We start from the raw sequence: 15,987 nt of genomic DNA on the forward strand, positions 1-15,987 counted from the left end.
CATTAGGAGCGCAGTTAGAAGATGCGTCTCTGCTCTGTTTCACTTATGTCACTTAGTTAAGGTTTTGATTCGGTGGGAAGACCGGTCTGTTTCCAACTAACCTCACCACTTATCTGTGCCAGTCCCTGAGCACTGGAATCCATCGCTCAGTCACATGGCAGCACTGGAGACGCTGGATGGTAGCCCTGCCCTTTACGCATGATCTCCCTGCCAACATACATTACAGGCTATAAGCACAAGGCTCCGCGCTTCCCTCCCGAGGACATATGGATCCGACACCGGAACGCATCAGCGGCGGCACATTTTGACTTGCTTTTCCCTTCCCCTCCACTCAATGAAGATCGCTTCTATTTACTCATTTCTCCCCGTTTCTGATCTTTTTCCCCATGGATATCTACGCCTCCACGTTATCACCGGAGCTGGACATCGGCACAGGCTGTTACCTGCTGGTTTTAAGTAAGTTGAAAGCCGCGCGTAAAACTGGATGGAAGTCTATCATAAACTGCCTTGTTCTTCGGAAGTTTTGCCTCCCTACTCTGCTCAACTATCTTGTGTGTGCGTTTAAAAAATACAGTTGCAGTAAATGAATTACTACTCCAGGATTTACAGAAATGAAATCAGACCTGAAAGCTATTATGCTTTTCCGTAATCCATTTTACGCACATCGGTTCACCACCACCCACTGAGAATTTACTGCGAAATTATGACAGTGAGCACAAATCCTTGTTGTACAGAAGATATTGGTGAAGTCTGAAAGTTTTAGATGAGAAAAACAAACCGCAAAGACGTCTGAGATAAGCTCAGCCATCTGTGCGCCTCTAAAGAAGATGCGAGCAGGATAGTAAGGTCTAAAGACTTCAAGTTTTCAATTAAGGTTTGGTTAAACGATGATGTGTCCAGAGTTTACAGGTGAGAATAACCCCTGAGGATAATGATAAATGACCAAAATAAGTCTGTCTGTGTGGTTTTGTGCACAGGACTGCAGCCATGATGCAGCATTCCCCTTCACATACCACTACGTTGTGAAATGTCAGTTGAAAGTCCTGTAATAGTCACATTAAAAGACACAGTGATAGAAAGAAATGGGTGAGCAATTACTCCAGTGAGGTGGTTTATAGGCTGCAACTCACATTCTCTCACTGCAGCAGGGTTCTGGTCTCACAAAGCCACAAAGCTCTAGGAGTCATACCAGACACCACTGAGACACTGCAGGTGTGTTCCTGCAATTTTCTCCCATCATATCTGCAGGAAAACGTACTATTACACAGTAAATACACGGAGAAACTGAAGAAAGATGGAGAGCGCAATGGAAGATGGATGATAGCAGCTTTGGGCAAACTGGCCAACAAGGCAAACTGGCATTGATTGGAGGGGTCCAGAGAGCAAAGCAAAGCAAATCAGTCCATAATTTGATGAAAGAGATTTGAATCCAGCTGGGGTAGACATCCTGACTGAGCTTTATCATTCTCCTCACATGTGCAGATTAACCCTGATCATTTCTCTGCAAACCACAAGGAGAAATATGTGATGGTTTTATATTTGTACTTTTTGTTTTGTTTAATTCTTACACATTTAAATAAGTAGAAAATGGATGATTGCTCAATGTCAGAACATCAAAATATATTCGATTAGTATAACTTGATTCTTTTTGTGTCCATAATATCCTGAAACAATGTTCACCATTAACAAATGTAGTTAGTTCTAGTGACATTGTGTTTGTGAGGAGGATAAAAAGCTGGAATGTTACGAGCTGAAATTGGTGTTTGGGGACCTGGATGTCGCTCTAAGTGTGAGAAAGTGTGTTGGCATAGGAAGGGAGGGGGCAATCGAGATAAGACAAGCTAAGGGTACTTCAGGTGTGGTGAACCATGCTCCGTTTTGTTCCTTCTGATCTTTTCATTCCTTTCCTTTTACATTCATTCATTGCATTTCTTACATATCTCATCTCCGTTCAGTTCTCTGGAATCTATTGGACTCTATTCTTCAGTCCATGATTTGCACTAATTCACAGTGTGAGGATGATTCAAACTCTTCTTAGAACCTCTACATAATTACTGAGAACCTTGATGAGACAGTCATATCTGTAGCCACGTAGTGTTCAATTACATGCTCATATATATAAATACTTATAAAAATGGCTAGACAGGCTAAAGACGCACATTTGAGGGACTTTTTAAAACCCGTTCTCACACATTTCCAAATTATGTAACAGCGGTAAATTAATTTGAATAAGTAAGTGTTCTTATATTCTCAAAGAAACATTTGAGTCACCAGCAGCACAGTCTCACCAATCCACAGTGCTAAAGGTGTTTGTATTGCATGTAAAATAGTAACATGGTCACATTTATTTGGTCTTTTCTATCGTCCTGTATTTATATTGTCACTCACAAGTTACTTTTGATTTGCACATACAAACAGCAGTAAAGTTCACATTGTTGGGCTGATGGTGGATTTACCCACAGGAGACCCGAGACTGAAGTGTGAGTACGGTGTAGAAACTGCTTTTTCTGATAATATTCCGATTCTTATTTGTGTTTTCAGTTGCTCCTTAAAGACCCCATATGGTGAAAATACATTTTGTTTGTGTTTTGTGGTTGTTAAAAACCGTTAAACCTGTTACGATATCAAGACGTCAACTTTTGTCATTCCTCAAGCCTCCCTACAACTAGTTATCCTCCCAGCTTTACAAACTAGTAAGAATTGGACCTAGGTGGTACTGTATGCAACACCTATTTAATCAATAATCATCCAGCTCAAACAGTTGGCATCTGTGCTGGAGCTGAAGTGGGTGGGAACAGCAGCACGTCATTAGGTTTGCTGAGTGAAACAGCCCATTTAAATTAGCCATAAAACCAAGCCATGGTGAATTTTAGCAGTACTTTGAGCTTAAAAACGGAAGGTCACACTGCAGGGATATGTGAGATCTTGATTAATTTGGTCAAAAGTGGCACAATATAGGATCTCCGAGGCTAATTTATAGTTTACATGTTTCTGCAAAGGTACATGTAATGCAAATTTCGTCATCCACCCAAGTGTACAGGTGTTCTCATACAATGTCCATGTGAAGGCCTAAAACTAGTCACGGTGTGGACTGTCTGTACTGCAAGCAAAGTGACTGAATGTGCCAGGAAAACAAACTTCGCTTACTAGAAACAAGGGCTTGTATAGAGGAGAGATTGTCCGAGGTCGTTCACACTTTATGATTCATCATTAAAAGAGTTGTTATTAAAGTAGTTGCTGCTGGGCTTTTAAGGTGCTGTGGTTGGCTCTTGCTTTCCATTGATGGTGTGTACAGTGAAGTCATTGTATTTGGATTCAGGTGTTGCTCCACCCAGTCTACTTGTTTGTTATTTGGGACCCAAAACTAAGTTCTGTAAAATATTTTGGCTGACATTTCTGAATTTTCTGCCTTTTCAGACCTGGATATGTTTGTAATTTCACTCTCCAAAACATCTTGTCTCAGAAGTCATTTTAACCATTTAGTATCTCCAGAAATATAACTCCCACAGTCATGAAATTTGGTGAAGATACAGATAGAACAGTTTCCAGTGGATTCAAATTATTAAATGGCTCTAGCAGAAGCCAGATTTGTAATTATTGGCCCTTAAATATGAGCTAACACCACAAGATTTTCAAATGACAGTGGTACTGAAGTCCCAAAATGTTACTGTCAGTGTACATATGTGGATGTATTCATACCTACTGGTTAAATTATAGTCTTTGCTTGACATTTCACCTACACTTGTGGCCCCAAACACCAGTAGAATTTGATTTGTGGCAGTTTTGTTATTTTCAGATGTCTGAATAGTGGTATGGACTTTCTTGTAGAACCACAAAAACTAGTGTACATTGGGGTCTATATATTGTCTGTATTTGTGCAAAGTTACCAGTTGATCCATGTTGTCTTAATACTGAAATTTGGGAACATATGAGGCTTATTTAGCCTTACTGAATATTCCCATACATGTACTGGAAATGAGCACTAAACAGACTAAGCTGATGATAATACAGCACACATGTCAGTGAATTTCATGGTAGGTTCAAGCAGTGCAACAACAGGACAAGAGAAACATGAACTCAATGCTGCACTAAAAGCAGAAAAAGAATAAGTCATCATTCCTCAGTGGGTTTATATTTCATTCATTTGCAGAAAGAAAACTCTCATAAGACTCTGTTGGTCTGATGTCTAGTTAGTATCGTCTTCTCCTCGTGGTAGCTGGAGCTGGAATGGTGGCAGAACATGTTCTATTGGTACCAACAGATCTCATCAGATGGAGGCCACTTCAACGAAGCAGCCTATGTTTTTGACTTCAAGTGCTGGTTGAGATTCACCATGAAGAGGCTGAAGAGGAGGAGGACATGGGGGTGAAGCTTATGCACAAAAGTGGACCATCTGTGTTGTTCAAGTGGCCTCCATCAGTTAGCATACAGGGATGTGGAAACCACAACTTGTCCTTTAGGTCTACTTTTGTTTTGAGCTGCGGCTTCCTGTCATTTTCAGTTTTTGTTTGCATCTTTTCAATTGCTTTCAGGGGGAAAAAAAAGGGACAGCTGCGCAAACATTAAATCTAAAAGTCTGGTTGTTTCCTTGTTGGACCCAAGAATATCCCCTAAAAAACAAAAGCATCTCACAATTTTTACGGTCTTTTTGGGAAAATAATGCAATGCTCTCACATATTTTGGCCCCGACCCTGATGAAGCTACAGAACTTTTATGAAACATGGGGCAAGTTAAAGGTGTTTTCTGATATAACCAACTATATTGCGGAGGAAAGCTTAGATGAAGTCCCTCCCTCCCCTGCTCTCCTAAAATACAGAGAGACTATAATACCCTCCTCCTATTCTGACCCCCTCTAACTCCTTAATAATATTTTGTACAATCCCTTAATCCTTAATCCAGTGCCTATATCATTTAGGGCAAAAAGTGGATTCATGCTTTGAGATGATTAGCTATGGGTTTTCTTCTGCATAGAGGATTTTTTCTTGCTTCCCAAAGGGGTTTCAGGTGGCCTCCAATAGAAAACCGCTAGTTCTAAAACAACAAGAACTGAGAATAAAAATAACTAATTCTGTTTCTAACCCAGTTTGGTTGATCAGACTTTTATATTCTCAAGCACAATTGGCATTTTTGTTCACCAAATGATGAGAAATAACAACAACAAAAAAAAAATGCACCTAAATCTGTTAAATAACACAACATTGAATTTCCTGCACTCACCCTGATCGTGCTCACCGTTATGTGTTGTCACCTAACACAGGAAAGGCTCATTTAGAACCAGCAGAACCCATGCAAGGTGCTGCTGAATAAATAACTGAATGCATAATGGATAAAACATTTGATGGAAGTCTGCCCACTTGTGCTGTTGCTGCTCTCATGCTGCCTGGTTTGGCCAGACTGCTGAATGAGCTTCCAGAGAGGTGCCACTGGGATCTTTAGGCCATTCACTGGAAGAATGCATCTCATGCATCACAGTCTTTTGTCACAAAGTCACATAAAAATGTGCCTTAGGAAGGCAGTAAGACTATATTGAGCTGTTGCACGTGGATGCGCACTGCCTTATATGGTAATTATACGGCATACGGCTTGATCATGTCAGGAATGAAAGGAGCCACTGTTGTGTGCCGCTGTGGAGATTAAATCTGCTAATGGAGTCATTCCATCTGGGTTTGAGAGATTTTTCTCCATTTAATTATGGTTTTATGGTTGTAACACTATTACATACTTGAATTAATTGTCAACCAAGGAAACAGTGAGGGGACCATCGCAGAATCTCCAACAGTTAAGGCCAAAGTGTGATTAAAATTCATTTTTAAGTGACAAATAGAGTTCTTCTGGCTGGAAAATACAAAAACAAGTGACAAAAAACTTAAGTTATTATTTTAGAAATGTTTAATCGGAATTTAAATTACTGCAGGATTTTTTTTTTTTTTTTTTTTGCCAAAATGTCAGACAAATTTGTTTGTTGCTTTGTTTTGTTTTTCTTGTCTGGACTGTTCTTGTTTATTAATTAATAACTATTATCTTTATGAAGGTTTTTTCTTTTTTTGCTGTACTATTAATATTACAAGTATTGATACACATTTTTTCCTCTTTTTTTGTATGTTTTCGAAATGGGTAGGGAACGGTTAAAAAATTTACATTTGTAGCAAAAATAATTATGTTTGTGATCACTGAAACTTTAAATAAAGTTGTGGAAAAAAATGCAAAAAAATGTCAGACAAATGTATTTGTACCTCTTGTAATTTTCTTAAACTTTAAAGAAAATGCAGCTTTTATAACATTCTAAATTGTCCTAGAGCATTGTGATGCACTATAGACTGAGAGCACATGATTCAGTAGTTCATTAGGCAGTTATGAGTCAAAACAAGTCATTGCTACATCCTAAGAGGTTACTGAGTGCAAATTGTGGCTGCCCACAAGAAGGGGAAAGGCTATTAAGACATATCCAAGTGTTTTCAAGTGCCACTGACCACAGTGCAAAGCATTATTTGAAAGTAAATTGAGTTCCACACTGTGAAAAATCTCAAAGAGCCGATAGGAGGCCAAAGATGACCTCTGCATTGGCAAGCAAGGTCAAGAAGAATCAAGGGATCATCGCCAATATGAGATTAATTTTGTCAGCAATGTCTCAGTCAGGCATTAAAACAGGGCTGGTCTCCATGGACACTAACCAAGAAAGACTCTACTTCTCCAAGACAGACACAGAAAAGCTCAGATGGACAAAGGAGGAAGCTTGGATCAGATAAAAATGGAACCGTCTGGATCCATGACGTGGCTTTGTTTGGCGAAATTAAAGAGAAGCATCTCAAGAACGGCATCCTTGAGATGCTTGGCTTTGTTTGGTGAAATTAAAGAGAAGCATCTCAAGAACGGCATCCTTGAAGTCAAGCATGATGGTAGGAATGTGACGCATTGGGGGTGTTTTTCTGCTAATGGACCAGGCAGGATTGTCAAAGCAAACAGCATCATGATGACCGAAGAGGATGATATGAAGATTCGAGAGGAAAACATCATTCTTGTCCTTGGGCAGCTTTGGACCTTCCAACAAAAGAATGATCTGAAACATACAGTCAAAGTGGTGAAGAAATGGTAACCGTATCATTTTGAAGTGCGGACCTGAACCTTATCAAGAATCTGTGGAGGAATTGAAGGCCAGACTAATGGTGAGGTAGCCATTATCCTCAGTCCTGGAGATTGTCACAAACAGGAAGCGGAACCAAATTCTAGTAGAGATATGCAGAAAGCTTGTTAGCGATTGATTGCAGCAATGGCACATAATGGCTTTGATGCTGATTGCAGAGAAAGGATTTGAAAAATGTTGGACAACATTTTTGGAGAAAAAAAACAAAACAGACACAGAAACCATTAAAATTTGTCATTACCATTTCTAACACAATGTCTTAACCTCTCGTCAGTTGTTTATGTAATTTTGAGCCAGAAGAAACCTATCAGTCAAATAAAAGTAGGCATGAGTTTGAATACATTTGAGCTTGACTGTATCTAAGGCTTAATACCTTCCACCTACTCTCTATTCCTTACATTTCACCTCTCACCAACTGCCTCCTCTACCTCACAGCTTCTCTTGCGTAACCTCCCCTCGAATCAATATTCTACCATTAGACCACTATTGAGCTCTGTTACGATGAGGATGAAGACAGCATCCCTGTCTATTTATCTAAATCTAGCTGTGTTAGGACCGCTCCTTCCTTTGCTCGCCTTCTTTTCTGTTTTACCCACACCTCCTGATCTGTGATCTTTGCACGCTTCCTGTTTAATAATATTTGAATTTGTTCATCAAATGACTTTGGAATTCTGATACTGTATGTGAATTTACTCGTTTCCTGTCTGTCCGGACGGAGTGCATGCTGTCAGGAAAAGGTTACTGTTCAATAAACTGCTAACCTGAGTGTTTTCCCTGGACTTATTTAGCACATTTGGTGGGAGGAAGCCGGTAAAGTAGCATTAACTTTGAGAGAATGTGACAGATTGGAATTGCATGACTTTCACATATGCTGCACAAAATATTGTCGTCTTTTTATTTGTAAAGTCTGCAACCCAATTTTCTTTAATTAGACTGTGGTAGTTAGTGGAAGATAACATTTTTGTGTCCCCATTGATTATTTCTTGTTCTTGTGCGGAAAGGGATTAGAGCTGTTGGCTTGGGTGCATTTCTTTGAAAGTAATTTTCAGTGAGCTGGAAGCTGATAGGTTCACTGAAACAGTCCCACAGGTGACGCAGCATCAGGGGTCAGTTCATTTTGAACAGGCAGATAGTCAGGAAAAGGAGGTTACATGTGGAAGGAGTGTGTGTATTTAACATGTTTATCTGCTGGATTTCATCACATTTTGGATGGAAAATGTGATTCAGACCTATATACACAACAGTGTCAGCGCTGTAGAATGGTCTGACTACATTTCACTGTTATTCTGCAATTGAGTGTTGAACTGCTTTGGCTTACTTTAAACCAATAACAATCTGGGGTGGTGCTCAGCCAAAGTGTCGCAGTGCCACTATCTGGCAATGATACAGAAATCTTTAACAAATCATTGGATCCAGATTATAAGCTGCATCACTGCCAAAATCTAATCATTTGGTCCTTCTGTCATTTCTGACTGATCTCCTCTGAAAATTTCATGCAAATTCGTTACTCTATCTTTGAGTAATGTTGCATACAGAAAGACAGACGGACAAACATGCATCAGTCGATACATAACTCCACTGTGTTCCTTGGCGGAATAATTATTCCTGGTGACAATTATAATACTCATCACTTCTGAACTGTATGCTGAGGCTGAGTGGCCCTCACCATCCTGAAGGCCTCAGAGAAACTGGGTTGTATTTATTTATGTTCTTGCTATTTTTTTACCCCCTTATATTACCTCACAGCTGTTTTTTAATGTGGGACCTGACAACACTCAAATGACTAATTAAACTGTAGGCGCCAGAGAACATGCAGAACTATATAAACCCGACTCATTTTTATTCTTTGGGTGATTCAAGATTTTAGTATCATCTTTTTTATGTCAAACTGCTCTTGTTTTATCAGATGTTTATAGCTTTTTAAAGCTAAAATGGTGTAGTTATTTATTTTTAATCTTTTGCCTTTGAATTGAATCCAAGTCTCTTATGTGCGTGTCTGCTTCTTTTATTTTCTTACTCAGCTGCACTGGAATGAGGCCTCCATCTCTCATATGTACTCATAGCTGAAAGGTTGAATGAATGAGCAGTTATTAACACCAGGCTTCTGTACTGATACAATGAAGACCTAGAAAAGCAGATGATTTGCTTGAAGTGAAAATATCCAACAACTTTTTCTTCACTTACAAGAGACAAGTGAAAAACTCTGTTTGCAATCACGATACATCAAGTGCTTAAAAGGCATTTCTATGTAGCTGCTGGTTAGACGTCTGCTCACATAATTTCATCATATTCACTGCTTTGTATTATGCCTTTTCCTCCCTGCACTGTCCACTCCTGTCTGCCTCAGCTGTGCTCTCCATCATGGGAAACTTGCTCGTCCTCATCATGGCATTCAAAAGGTCATCGAGGATGAAGCCACCTGAGCTGCTGAGTGTGAATCTGGCTCTGACAGACCTGGGAGCAGCTGTCACCATGTATCCTCTGGCGGTGGCCTCAGCCTGGAACCACCGCTGGCTTGGAGGAGATGTCACCTGCATTTATTACGGCCTGGCTGGGTTCTTCTTTGGCATCGCCAGCATCATGAACCTGACCGTCTTGGCCATCGTGCGTTTCATCGTGTCCCTCAGTCTGCAGTCTCCCAGTAAGTAACTCACAACTTCAGCAAACTGATGAAATCACCATCTGGTATTAAGATTTAAGATTCATCATGTGCAAAGATAGCTTTATGCTTGATCTTCTGGTCCCTGTGAACCCTTGTTCTCACATTTTCCACGCTCTAAGAGATAATACCATCCTTATTTGCAGGATGACTCAGCAGTGACCTTTGTGTAACTCAGATCTATAAAGCAGTCCTCTCTATTATTCTAAGGGGAACTGAGTATGTTTAAATGTGACCACTGCTTTCCTACTAGTGTGGCGCTCAATATGTAGTTTTTTCCCTGGCGTTATGAGTGTGCAGGAGACAGGAGATTGGGATGACCTCACAAAAGCGTTTGAGTTGGTTGATAACCTGATGCATAACACAGTGATGTGATAGATGTTAAAATCAGGAAGCCCCAGGACATCGAGAGAGGAAAATAGGGCCAGAAGGAGCTGCATGAGCAGACCATGGAAGAGCACAAATTATTTTCTTTTGCGAAGAGTGTAGTGTGATGAGATCACTTGGAAAAGTGTTGCACCATATTATATTACAATAGTTGATATGTGATTCAGTGATGGATCTATACAAAATAAGAAGAGCGGAGAGTGGGAGATAATGTCTTAGTTTAAAGAATAAATCGGTATATTTTGATAGTTTGTTGATTAACACATCAGCGATACCTAAAATTAATAAATTCATCCAAGTAGATACCAAGAAATTTCATAGAATTGAGTCTATATTGAAAGGGATGTGATTGGTGGTACTTTTATTTTTAACAGAATGAAATACTATACAGTTTGTTTTCTTGATGCTGAGTGATAGTTTCTTGCATTTAAACCAAGAATCAACTCTCTAACTCCATAATAGCTCGAGCCTGAAGCATAATTGGACTCTTGTAGACATGAGGAAGTTTATGTCGTCCGTGAACAGGACTTTATAAATGTTGTCAGACACATTAGCAAAATCATTTATTTATATGATAAATACTAAAGGCCCCAGAACGGAGCCCTGGGGAACCCCAATGTTTAATTATTTTTCCCTGGGATTCATGGCCATTTATATGAACATGCTGTACTCTGTCTTGTTAGTAGCTTCTGAACCAGCTCAAAGCAGTACCTCTGATGCCATAGTGGTGCAGTTTGCCAAGCAGAATCTCAAAATTAATGGAGTCAAAAGCCTTTGACAGATTGAGGAAAATTCCAATGGCATGCCAATAGCATCATTGTTTTTTTCAATTAGATCTAAAAATGCCATGAATTAGTGCTGTTTCCTGAAGCCATACTGGGAGGAGGTGAGGATCTTAAGTTTATTAATGGAACCATTAAGTTTATTCTGCACTATCCTTTCCGGTACCTTGGAGAGCGTAGGCAGTATGGAAATTGGCCTTTAGTTGTAGATATCATTTTTGTCCCCTGATTTATAAATGGGGAGAATTTTATCAATTTTAGTCATTTTTGGTACTCTCCCAGTGATTAAGGATATATTTATACAGTAAACAAGTGGTTCCAGGATAACATTCACAATAGCCTTTTGGATGGTGCTGCAGATTCCATCAGCACTGAGCTTTTCATGTTCATGATAATTTTGTAGACCTCATTTCCATCCGTAGGCCTCAGGAAGAATGAACTGGGATAGTTTCCAAGTAGATATTGCCTATAAGAAGTGCCTTGATGTTGGGGGATTTTACTAGCAAAGTTCTCACCAAGTGAAACAAAGTGGTCATTAAAATGATTTGTTAATTTTAGCACATCATTTTTGTCTTTGCTGTCAGTGTCATGAAGCACAGAGTCTTTGAGTTCCTGCCAAGAATTGCATTCAGTATCCGCCATGTTTTCTTGGAGTCACCCCAAGTTAATTGTAGACGTTCAGTGCAGTGATCTCTTCCTTTTCCATATTAAATGTGTGAGTTTCTTCCTGAAAAAATTGGATCCTTTCCTTGTTTCTATTGCTAGGATTTTTTTAGATGATGTTTGTAAAGTTTATTTTTTGATTGATTTATTTTAAGATACCCTTTGTGAACCAGGGATTGCAATCCTTTGAACAGGATGCCACCGTCTTCTCAGGTGTATTGCACTGAATGGAATTAGTTATAGCAGTAATCAGAGATTTTGTAAGCCAAATTTCAGCAGGAAAGTATTGAGGTCCGAATCAGGGGGACGATAGAAAACTCCAACTATAAGAGTTTTTGCATTATTCAAAGTTAGCTGCATAAATAGGGAGTCAGAATGACCATCACCAATTTGCTGATCTTCACAGATTACAGCAGCAAGCTTTGAATTTATATGCAGACATACACCACGGCCATTCCTATTTAATCTATAATTATTAATTAGAGTGCAGCCATCAATACTTGGGGTATCCAAATCAGAAGTCTCACTAAGCCAGGTCTCACTACAACCCACAACATCAAAGCCACAGTCAGTGATGGACAGAAGGGAAATTAGCTCATCATGATGTTTTTCAGACTTCTAGTGTTTATGTGCAGCAATGAAAAGTTGTTAGAATTGATAGAATATTTTACTTGGTCTGGAGAGAAGCTCCTAGAAGCTATCCTCTGAACAATATCACTATATTGTTGATTATCGTCACCTATGAACCAGGCACTAAAATGAACAAGAAACTGAAGAAAATAAAGGTGGTCTAATACTTTTTTCAATGACTGTATGAAAATGAATACATCAAACTTTTGTTCAGAGGATTTGTGAACCACCTCTTCAACGTTCTTAATAACTGCTGCTGCTGTGCCAGGCAGCTGCTCATTGACTGCTTCCACACAAGTATTAGAAATTATGACTTAACAGCACATGTCAGCATGACGTTCTAGTTCTTAGTAAACAATGTTTTACTGCGAGATTGGTACAAACAGCCTTAGGCACCCATCTTTATCTCTGGATGACTTATTTTTTCTTGATAATCTCACGCTTCTTGTGTTTTGCTTGAGGGAATGTTTGGATTCATTGGGTTTTCAGTGCGTAATTTAAAACCTCCAGAGTATGTTAAAAAAAAAACCCATCATATTTAAATTAGGCCACTGAATGTTATGTTTCACCCCCCTTCTTGCCTCAGATGAAACTAAATGAACCAAGGTTGTTAACGGGTGAAACTAAAAAAAACTGCACAAACAAACAGAAAACAGGGTTCTAAAAGAGGAGAGTGTGTGGTTGCATGCCACTATCCCCCAGTAAAGCTACCAAGGCAGTAGACCAAACAAAAACCCCTTAAAAGAAAAACATTCCCCAAAACAAAAGTAAGGAAGTGCTGGGTTCTGTGCACTGACACAGCACAAAGACACTTAGTTTTCCATAATAAGGCCGACTGACGGTGTCGAACCTTCCAGATCACCTACCCACAGCCATCTGAATAGTTGGAAGATCCCTCCTTATATCCTCACCCAGCTGATTGGCAACAGCACACAGCCGAGCTCAATCACACAGGTGCAGCAGATTGAGCCTGATCTGAGAGCCAGGCTGTGAATTTTCCAAGTCCATAGCAATGTATATAAAAGTAATATTGAGTCCTAATGCGAAGATTTAAGATTTTTTTTTGGAACATTAGTCTTATTTCTCTAATAGAAAACACTTTATCTCTGTGTCTGTTGTTTAAAATGTGATATATTTTAAAAAAAAACCAATCTCTTCACTTTAAATTAGTATTTTCACTTAATTTCTAAGTGCTAAAACGACGGCAACTGGACTTGAAAAAGCTTCTTGTGAAATTGCAACTTTTCGCTTTAGCAGTACAGTTTTTTTTCTTTTTTGTTGTTTTTTGTACAAAGTGTTTCTTATTTACCATTAAAAATGCTCGTAGGCAAATTCTGTCTTGCAGGCTGTTTCCCTCCAGGTTCCGGCCTTCAAGCTAGGTGAACCTTTTAAAGACTGCAGCTATTTTCTGAAGCTCATGTCTGTAAAAGCATCCCAGTTTAGTTCTGTGAGTCCAACATAAACAACACTTATAGCTCTGTACATAAGGGACACTTTGAAATGCAATAAGTCATCTTGCTCCCACCTTCAGATCAGAGCTTCATGTGACAAAACAGTGAAAACGGACATTTTTACATCCACATGATGGAATTTAGAGTAAATAACAGCCTCATAACCAAGACTTAGGAACACAGACATCATTGAACCTGCTCTGCAAACTGTGATGCATTAGAAATGATACACAACATCCCCTTCAGTCACTGTAGTACCAGGAGGGCTCTACGATGAATGTGACAACCTTTGAGAAATGCCTCATGCTCTGTGTTTATATAACAGATATGATCTTGTGCAGAGTCCTCCAGGGTGGAAGAGGTTAATCTGGGTAGCAGCTGACTATAGATATAAGATCAATTTCATTTCAAGTCTCTGCAAGACAGCAATAAAAGAGCACATTTCCCAAAATGTCAAGCCGTTCCTTTAGATGCCGTATATGTCTGACAAACTAAGCTGGGTTTTTATATGGATTATTTCTGTGAAGTGTCAGACTGTCTATAATGTTCACAGCTAGAAGAAGAGCTCAGATATTAGAAATAAAATAGAAACTCATGCATTTGAATCTTTACTTAGGTAAAAGTACAAAAGTATTAAAATGAAAAGATGCTTAAAGTAAAAGAACTCAGTATGCAGAATGGCATACACTATGTCAAAATATGGATGTTTTTGGATTCATTTTACTGATAGTTGGTTTATCTGTTGCGTAGCTTATGAATTTTCCCTCAGAGATCACTACAGTTTGATTTTAATCTATGATATAATATCAAAATTTATTTGTTTGATCATATTTTTAATATTAAACTGAAACTAAAGAACTAAAGAAAAATATGCTATCGGTAAAATATAGTGAGTAAAAGTATGATGCTTCACTCTGAAATGTAGTGGAATGGAGGCATAAAGTAGCAAATGAAAGTAGCATAAAACTGAAAGACTCAGGTCCAGTTTTGAGGTGCAATACTTGAGTAAATGTACTTAGTTACTTTCCATCATTATTGCAAACCTCTTTACTTCTAAAAAAAACCCCAAAACAAAACATGATATTCGTGCTGCACCTGAAGTAATCAGAGCTGTTTGACAATACAAGCAGGTAGGAATAAAAATTAAAATGGTCCTAACTTTAACAAGAGGAAACATACAAAACTGGCAAATCAGAGGGTCTGGCTCACATAAATATTCCACACTTGGTGCAAAAGACTGGATACTTTTTAGACAGAAAAATGAAGCCAGTGTTGGTACACCTGCTTTTTTTTTTTCGAACAGCCAGCAGGGGGCGACTCCTGCTGGCTGAAGTCAGATTGTATAGAAGTCTATGAATAAATGAGCAGAATTCTCACTTGATTTGTTACTGCGGTAAAGATTTTCCTGAAGAGTTTTTGGTCTTAATCATGAGTTTTAAGTCTTCTTGAATACAGCATGATGTCCATTTTGTAATTTATGGTCCCATTTAAAGTAAAAGACAAGACAAAGAAGGGTCTTCTTTAGAGTAGCGACTACATCCACCTCTTATATGCAACCTTTATTTGGGTTATATGTGAGGAATCAGTATTCAACAACCAAAATAGCAACATATGGTGTATAAGATTAACACAGATGAGGCTCACATTAACAGACACAAATCCTCAAGAAACTCTTCTGGATGTGATCTCCACCTGTTTATATCTGCTCTATATTGTTTGGCTTAGAAAGAGAATCATGCAGCAAGTTTTACCTTCTCTAATGTTAACATAGGCTTTAAGATATTGGTGAAACAATCAGGCCTGTTGTATAAAAGTGCACAAAGCAGAAACAGCAGTAGGTGATTGCATAACAATACTGTATCCTCCATTAGTGTCATCCTACAGATTACTAAACCACGCTTGAGGAGTGGTATTACTGTAGATCAAGATGTAAATGGATTTCTTTTAGATAGGGTATTACATCAGAAGGATAATTAGAAGATTTTCTTTTTTTATTTGGTTTTGTAATGTCTTTTATAATTGTCTCCACATAACCCTGTCAGATATATATTATTTGCAGAATCATTTTTCTTTAGTTGTTTGAGTTATACTCTTCATATTATATTTTACACTATGTTTCCTTCATGTTCAGTTAACTTATGCTGGCTACATATGATATTTTCTAATCAGAAGTCTAGAATGTTTATGTAAGTCTATGTCTTTATTCAAGTATTATATATGCATGCACAACTATCCATTCTGTTTGTATAAACTGTACATGTATACAGTATAGAG

General features: G+C 38.6%; 1 protein-coding gene across 1 annotated transcript in view; it reads left to right on the forward strand.

Moving 5' to 3' along the window:
• Positions 1 to 15,987, forward strand: part of opn8b (opsin 8, group member b) — a 22,207-nt gene continuing 6,220 nt past the window's right edge. The window contains exons 1-2 of the mRNA XM_022221388.2: positions 1 to 456; positions 9,489 to 9,782. Coding sequence (XP_022077080.1) covers positions 387 to 456; positions 9,489 to 9,782 — 364 coding nt within the window. The 5' untranslated portion in view covers positions 1 to 386. The remainder of the gene's footprint in view (positions 457 to 9,488; positions 9,783 to 15,987) is intronic.

The sequence above is a fragment of the Acanthochromis polyacanthus genome, chromosome 16 (assembly GCF_021347895.1).
Source record: "Acanthochromis polyacanthus isolate Apoly-LR-REF ecotype Palm Island chromosome 16, KAUST_Apoly_ChrSc, whole genome shotgun sequence".
Classification (NCBI taxonomy): domain Eukaryota; kingdom Metazoa; phylum Chordata; class Actinopteri; family Pomacentridae; genus Acanthochromis; species Acanthochromis polyacanthus.